The sequence below is a fragment of the Oryzias melastigma genome, linkage group LG5, assembly GCF_002922805.2.
Source record: "Oryzias melastigma strain HK-1 linkage group LG5, ASM292280v2, whole genome shotgun sequence".
Classification (NCBI taxonomy): Eukaryota; Metazoa; Chordata; class Actinopteri; order Beloniformes; family Adrianichthyidae; genus Oryzias; species Oryzias melastigma.
In genome coordinates, this window is record NC_050516.1 from 5028022 (window position 1) to 5036486 (window position 8465).

General features: G+C 43.5%; 1 protein-coding gene across 2 annotated transcripts in view; it reads left to right on the top strand.

The window, feature by feature from the left end:
- Positions 1 to 7774, top strand: part of pdzrn3b (PDZ domain containing RING finger 3b) — a 110318-nt gene extending 102544 nt beyond the window's left edge. Inside the window, exons 5-10 of one of the 2 annotated variants that reach the window (XM_024270768.2) lie at positions 1721 to 1808; positions 2573 to 2671; positions 2745 to 2807; positions 2880 to 2981; positions 3619 to 3735; positions 5622 to 7774. In XM_024270768.2, coding sequence (XP_024126536.1) covers positions 1721 to 1808; positions 2573 to 2671; positions 2745 to 2807; positions 2880 to 2981; positions 3619 to 3735; positions 5622 to 7112 — 1960 coding nt within the window. In that variant the 3' untranslated portion in view covers positions 7113 to 7774. The remainder of the gene's footprint in view (positions 1 to 1720; positions 1809 to 2572; positions 2672 to 2744; positions 2808 to 2879; positions 2982 to 3618; positions 3736 to 5621) is intronic. The other variant, XM_024270769.2, reaches the window with a different exon arrangement.
- Positions 7775 to 8465: the final 691 nt, after the last annotated feature.

Consider the following 8465-nt stretch of genomic DNA (forward strand, 5'->3'; position numbering starts at 1 on the left):
GAGTGGATGTGTGAGTGATTGAGGCACTGTGACGGACTGGCAACCATTTTTGTTGCAGTGCTGCACATTGACCAGAGGTGGTGCTATGTCTAATGAGGAACAAGCATTTTTTTGGTTATATCATTGACTGTATATGAAAGCTGAACCGAGAGAGTGTGACATCACCCATAGAAAATGGTTTACTCCGGCTCCAATGAAAAGAAGCCAATTCAGTCGCCATCTGTCTCACCAATCAGAAGTGAGCGTGTTGGAAGGCCACACCCTCTACCACTTAAAAGCAAACTCTGGAAAAACCTACTCTTATTGATGCATTTGATTGGCCAGTTTTAAACTCCAAAAACTACAGAAAAAAACAAGATTAGCAAGAAGATGTTTTACAAAAAGGTGGCAGAGCAAGAATGAAGCCAGCGGATACTTCCTGTTGGTTATGCGGGGTGGGTGCCACTCAGTCCAGTTCTTATATACAGTCAATGGGTTATTTCAAGCCAAAACAAATGGCAGCTCCATGTTTTTGCTGTTACCATGGCTACTTTGACTCATCAATTTACATTTCTTTCTGGGTTTTATAAAAAGGATTAAATTATAAAACTCGTTGGAAAGAATTACTAATAATAGTATATATATATTTTTTTATTTATTTGCCTTCTTTTTCCTTAAAAACTTAATTTATTCAACTTAGGCCCCCCATGAAGCAGACCTGATTGACAATACCTCTTTAAACAAACAAACCGTCTCCTCTGGGATTTTTTTTTAAATTACATTTATCTGACAAGAGTCGCAGAAAAGGATCAAATCAAGTCTTTTCTGTCGTAGCAGCAGCATCATGCAGCCTCAGGAGGCTTTAGAACAGAAAGCAGCTTTCCTGGAGCACATTTCATCATCCTAAAGGTCTCTGAAGGAACACGTTTCCAGCAGGACGGCCCCCTCGCTTTTATTTTTCTTCCTTTTGTCCCAGCAAAGACGGGCTCTGCAGTGGATTGAAGATGATGGCATGTTGGTGTCAAAACTCAGCGGCGCCGGAAAAGGTCGTCGACATCTGTCAAACCTTTGACCTTAGAGACTAATTACAGAAATGTGCCGTCACTCAGAGTTGATGCAACGTTGGAGGAAAACTGTCGGACATGAGGAAGACGCCGCCTTAACGGCGTGCAGCCGCATGATGACAATCTGATCCATCATCAACCTTTTTTTTATGCATTTTTAATGCATTTATTAAATTTAATGACTATTTCATTTTTTGAATAATTTCCAAGTTTCCTCTGAGCTTTAAGCCAATTGGACCTTTTTATTTGTTATTTCTGGGTTGCAGCAATTAGTTATTTTTGATTTAATCATTATTTATCCAGGAAAAATATCCCATTGAAATCCACTGACCTCTTTTTATTTTTTTATTGAAAAAAAATATTTAAAAAATAGAAAAAAATGAAAGTTACAAAAAAAGTAAAAAAGACAATTAGAATTTTTGTAACAATATTTTGACCCGGTGTTCTCCAGGATCAAATGAATATGCCGACCTGCTTTTTTTGTAATTACCGACTGGGTGTGGCTTTAGTGTCTCATTTAAAATTGGTTTTTACTTTCTTTTTCTCCCCTAGAGTTCTTATTCCATCTTCATTTAGTCTTAGGACTCCGGGGCAGAATCTCCTCCCGCTCGCCTCTCTTGATTAGCATCCCGTTCTGTTCCAATTTACCTTATTTTTCTCCTCCTCCTCTCATTCAGACACCCTCCTGAACACGGATACTTTGACCCCAACGATTTCCTGGAGGCCCTGCAGCCGGACATGGAGCGTGACGAGCTGGAGTACGAGGTACGGCACCGTTCCCGCTCTTCCAGGGGCGGAGAACGCCACGGAAGCTCGAACATCACAATCAGTGATGTTCACACATACCTCTGACACTTCAATCTGCTTTATAGCAGACAAAAAAAATGTCGTAGAAATTACACAAGCTTCCTGTTCTGCCCCATTCTGATGCATCGACTTGTAGACGACTAGATCCGTGTACTTCTTCGGTTGGCTGCGATATGGCTCGCCGTTTTTGTTGCACCAGTAATGTTCGGTTGAGGTTGCTACTGTCACTTTGCAGAATCTATGTCAAAGAAAATGCCAGATTTTTTATAAATTTTGGATAAAAACGGCTTAATTTAAAAAGCATTTTGAAAATAGATCAAAAGATGAACGGAGTGGCTCTATTAGTGTTTTTAGAATTACACCACTTCTACGTTTTAAATTACTCACTAAAAAGTAAAAAACACATCCTGATCAAATAGGGAAAGGAGGAATTTCTTTCCCAGGATTGATAGGAACTTGGGAGGTTTTCAGTTTTTTTGGGTTGTTTAGTGGTTAGCCTGTAACTTTATCTGTTTACTCCAGATTAGCAGTTTTGCTCTTGTGCAGCCGCCGCCTCATTTCTCATTCTGTCAACGGCCCGCCCTTTGTTCCGCTCAACCTTCCATTCCAGTGACTAATGAGTCGTCCGAGCTTACGTTTCTGTGGACACGAGAGCACGCCGTCCCTGTTGTTTTCTCCTGGGTTCTTTAAAATGACTTCATCGTGGGTTTGTGTCCCGTCAGGAGGTAGACCTGTACCGAGCCAACATCCAGGACAAGCTGGGTTTGACGGTTTGCTACAGGACGGACGACGAGGATGAGGCAGGCATCTACATCAGCGAGGTGACGGATGCAGGCTGGTTTTCTGTCAGACTGGTGGGCGTTTCCTTCCACTAACTGAAGTTTCCGTCATCAGGTTGATCCGAACAGCATCGCTGCCAAAGATGGCCGAATCAGAGAGGGGGACAAAATCATTCAGGTACGGACTGATTTTACCTTTGCTTGCTGGTGTTGGTGGATGTTCTAACAGAGAGTCCTGGTTTTCATTCAGATCAACGGCATCGAGATCCAGAATCGGGAAGATGCCGTCGCCCTGCTGACCAGCGAGAGCAATCAGAACATCTCCCTGCTGGTGGCCAGGCCGGAAATCCAGGTACGGGTTAGGCGTCTGCCAAATGTCCGAACTATTGACTGTATTTAAGAACCGGACAGAGTGGCATCATTCATAGAAAATGGCTTACTTACAGCTCCAACGAGTTTCACTGATGAACATTTTCACTGCACTCCCACACACTGACCTGAGGTGGCGCTGTGTTTATAAAAACCTTCCAATTTTATGGTTATATCACTGACTGTATATGAGAACTGGACAGAGTAAGTGTGACCTCACCCGTAGAAAAGGGTTTACATTCGACTCCAGTGGAATGAAGTCACTTGACAAAACAGTTTTTACTCCGTGGTTTAAACTAATCAAACATGAAACTTTAAAACAAAAATGTGTGCATTTAGAAACAATCCCAAAAATACAAAATATAGCTACTTGTAATAAAAATTACTTCTAAATAAAAAAGCACAAAGCAAATTGAGTTTAAAAATTAAGCATAAAAAAGTGAAAACTTATCAAATAAATGGAGAAAAAGTTTGACCTGAAAGATATATTGATTTTATTGAATGTAGTTTGTGGTCTTGTCATTATTTTATTTTTTGACGTCACGTTTGGCTGACGTGGTTATAACTCCGTAGAAATGTGGCTGAGATGAAAACGTTAACTTCTTTGCATCTCTCCGCAGCTGGACGAGAGCTGGCTGGATGACGACAGGAACGACTTCCTGGATGATCTCCACATGGATATGCTGGAGCAGCAGCATCATCAGGCCATGCAGTTCACTGCCAGCATGCTGCAGCAGGTACGCACCGAAAGGGAAGCAGCCAATCAGCTTTCACACATTTCCCACATTTGCTTTGGCTGAGAGTTTTATGCCTTTTCTGACACAACCCTATCCGGGCTGGGGACGGGTATCCCAGATTTGGGTCCCCTTGTGGCTACATAGACTGGATAAAGCTCATGCAACCCTGATTTCTCATATGTTAGTCCTGCACTTAAGCAAATGAGCTATCCAGTCGCAACATGCTGAGTGTAAAGAAGGAGCACAAAGACCGATCAGCTCCGCAGTTTGATGAAGAAAGACTTGAAAGAAGATTTTTTTTCTTTTGGCCATATCAGCATTCCTTTTTTTTTTTGCATCTTTTCCAACTCGAAACCTTGAAAGTCTTTTAACTAAAGCATATCAGATGATGTGTGTTGGTGTAAAGTGGGGCGGGCCCACGGAGATGTGGGAAATGTGCAGAAGGATGCTTTTGAAACCGCTAAGATTAGGCCTTAGGGTTAAAAGGAAAAGATGCAAGTTAACTTGAAAGATCTAAAAGGAGGCGGTGTGGTGGCTCACATCATCTCCTCACAGTGTCTGGTTCAAATCCCGGCTGGGTCTTTGCTATGTTGGCGTTTGCATGTTTCCTCCTGGCTTCCTCCCCCAGACTGTAAGACAGATCAACAAGAAGAACATGCAAAGCATCACTAAGTCCTGAGCACATGTGCTTTTACACAGGGTTTATGAAACATGTTTATCTGGATTTGGGTCACAACTATTGGCTGTATATGAGAACTGGACTGAGTGACCCCTCCCCCGCATGTTCCAAACAGGAAGCTGAAAATCCTATAGACTTCTATAGAGAAATAATCAGCTATTACTCAGTCACTGTATTTGTCAGAATAACCGTTTTTGCTCTACTTCTTTTTTTATGTTCTTGCTGTTACTATTTTTTTTCGCAATGCAAGTTATTCAAGTAATAAACTAATCAATCAGATGCCTCAATAGAAGCATGTGGTCTCATATCCAGCATCCAACAAGCTCTCTCCTAAGCTGTTGCCGTAGAAACATTGACTCAGACAAATCAGTGTCTATCTAACTAACTAACCCTAATCCTATTCTGGTTTCAACGTCCATATCATGAAAAAATGGTGTTCTGAATTGACCTAATTTCTATTGGAGTTGAAAGCAAGTCATTTTCTTTGGAAGATGTCACACTCATGGTTGCAACCCAAGATGAACAAACTTCCTGTCTCTTCTGTCAGCACTTCCTGGTTAGAAAAATCCACAATATTTCACTAGTTAGCGTCTGAAAGCTCAGGGATGGTCAGAGTCTGAATTCTTCCCTAACTCCTACATTTAGCCCTTCAAGCGGAGAGTTATGGAAAAATAGTGTCTTCAAATTCAGACTCGATGATGTCATCAAGAGTCGCCAGTCAGCATTATTAGCGCGGAGCTTCTAGTGCTCAGAAATATACAAAAACATTTGTTTAATAACTTAAAAGTCAAGATAAAACAAAAAGTAATACATTTAAATGTAAACTTCTAAGCATTATATAAGTGTCTTTGAGTACCTTTTAAAATCACTATAGAGATAAAATGTACTATTTATTTATTATTAAACTAATTTGCTTCTGTGCTTCAGAGCACACCCACAACGCGGAACACTCTTGCAGCAGAGGGAAGAAGCCATTAAAAAAATACTACTTCGGTCAACCCTACCCCTTCAAATGCCCCTACAGTTGGAGGGGTAGGGAGAAGCCTCGGGGTAGAGGAAGGATTCAGATTCTGCCTTAGAGTAAAGGAAGCTCCAGTAGCTACAGCTACAGCAAAATTGTTGTCATTTTTTAAGAGGTCTCCCAAATACAAGCTGTTTTTTGGAGAGTAAACGTTTGATATTTAGTTGTTCTTCTTTGTTTCCCCAGAAGAAGCTGGAGGAGGACGGCGGCACCACAGACACGGCTACGCTGCTTTCCAACCACCACGAGAAGGACAGCGGCGTCGGTCGCACCGACGAGAGCACCCGAAACGACGAGAGCTCTGAGCAGGAGAACCTCGCCGATGACCAGATGACCACGGCCTCCAACACTCTGGGCAGCTGCCGGAAGCTGACCTTCAGCCAGGATACCCTCGGCAGCATGGACCTGCCCTTCGGATGCGAGTCGCTCATGTCGGCGGACTACACTGACGCCGAACTCCTGGGCATTCCTGCAGACGAGTGCGAGCGTTTCAGGGAACTTCTGGAGCTGAAGTGTCAGATGAGGGGCGGTGGAGCCCAGGGGCAACCCAGCCTGGGAGCCGGGGCAGAAGGGCAGGACCAGGAGGGTGTGGATAAGGAACTGGAGCTGCTGAACGAGGAGCTGCGCAGCATCGAGCTGGAGTGTCTGAGCATCGTCCGGGCCCACAAGATGCAGCAGCTGAGGGAGCAGTGCCGAGAGTCGTGGATGCTCCACAATAGCGGCTTCCGAAACTACAACACGAGCATCGATGCCCGCCGCCACGAACTGTCCGACATTACCGAGCTGCCTGAGAAGTCCGACAAGGACAGCTCCAGCGCCTACAACACCGGCGAGAGCTGCAGAAGCACCCCTCTCACTCTAGAACTGTCCCCCGATAACTCGCTCCGCCGCTGTGCCGAGAACCCCGCCGGCCCGTCCGGCTCCACCAGCAGGATGCTGAAACCCGTCCTGTCTCCTGTCCAAGAGGCCTGCGGCTCCAGCCGGAGCAAAGGCTCCTCCAAGGATTCCGACGGCGCCCTGCCTGTGGAGAGCAAGGAAAGGAGAGAGTCCGGCAAGAGCAGCCAGTCCCGCTCACCGTACAAACACGCCCACATCCCGGCCCACGCCAAGCACTACCAAAGCTACATGCAGCTGATCCAGCAGAAGTCCGCCGTGGAGTACGCCCAGAGCCAGATGAGTCTGGTCAGCATCTGCCGCGACCCCCTCAGCCCCATCGACCTGGAGCCCAAGATGGAGTGGAAAGTGAAGATCCGCAGCGACGGCACCCGCTACATCACCAAACGGCCCGTCCGGGACAAGCTGCTGAAAGAGCGCGCCATACGCATCCACGAGGAGCGCAGCGGCGTGACCACGGACGACGACGCCATCAGCGAGCTGAAGATGGGCCGCTACTGGAGCAAGGAGGAGCGAAAGCAGCACGCCGTGCGCGCCAAAGAGCAGAAGCAGCGCCGGGAGTTCATGAAGCAGAGCCGAGCCGACTGCCTGAAGGAGCAGCTGGGCCCCGAGGACAAGAAAGAGCCCAACATCATCGAACTCAGCCACAAGAAGATGATGAAAAAGAGGAACAAGAAAATATTTGACAACTGGATGACCATTCAGGAACTGCTGACCCACGGCACCAAGTCACCGGACGGCACTAGAGTGTACAACTCAATCCTGTCTGTGACCACGGTCTAAACCCGACGGGGAACCAGAGTGTAAATAGAAGGAGAACCTTCTTCAGGTTTCTACCCCCGCGGTGAATCGTTCCATTTAAAAAAAAGAGAGAAAAAGCGTCCGGACTTGGCTACTGTACAATTTAAGAGACTTTTCAGTAACCTTTTCTACCTTTGTGTTTGGATATTTTTGGAGACACAAAAAAGACTTTTTTTGGAAGGTTTTTCAAAGTGTGTAAAGAACGTGTGCCGTACTTTAACAGCCAGCATTTATACAAATTACATTATTTTGTCTTTTTACTATATATAAATATATATAGTATTTTACTGTTAAACACGTTTTTAAAGCAAACATTTACAGTTTTCCAAAAGTTTGTAAATTGAAAAGTATAGTGAAAAAAAGTTCACATTTTCAGTTCAGATTTCTTGAAAGAGATGCTGATTTGCCAAAGTTAGAAAAAATGTATTAAAAAAAGCCACAAGAGTGTACCAAATATGCTAAAATTCTGTTGTGTTTGATGGTGATATTGTTGAAAGCTAAAAAAAAAAAAACAGAAAAAAAACACAGCGTTTGTTTGAGGACACATGTATCGGACTAAATTACAGTTCACCAAATCTTTAGTCAGACATTCAAGTCTTGTAAAATGAGAGGATTAATAAATTATTGTTTTGTACATGACAACATTCACATTGTTGAGTTTATATTTCTTACTGAAGTTCATTCTGCTGAATTTGAGTTTGAATTGTCAAACCTTATGGTAAAAAGAGGAAAAGTAGCATATTTTTAGTTTCAATTCAGCTTCAACAACCTCTAAAATGAATGTAGAGAAAAAAGAAAACATTTACTAAAAAGCAAAAAGTCAGCAGAGACTGATAATTCCTCAGCTAAATGCTAGCATGAAACGCTAGCAATTAGCTAGGAAGCTAATGGAAGCTAACAACGTCCCAACGTCAACATACCACGGACAACACAAGGGTTACACAAAACATGTTTCTGTAAATAAAGTTTCTTTTTTACACAAAATTGCCTGAAAAAAGGTTCAAGCTTTAACCCCTTTATATCTGAATTTATTTCCAATAATATAAAGACTATTCTTCTTGTTTTGAGGTGATGCTAAATTAAGTTGAATCCTGGATTTAATGGTATATTGCATTATCTGACCCAACACTGGAAGTTCCTAATAAAGTACAAACATTTTAACAGCTGAAACCTGAATGAATCAGGAAACTCTTGGATGAAGTTCACACATAAAGAGTCTTTTTTCCTCAGTGTTTTTCATTTTGTAGCAAAGCATGAGCTTCCTGCTGTTCGTTGGACGTCCATTTTTTTACTTTTATAAAACCTCCCTGTCAGCGAAAGCGCTCGCCGTCCGGA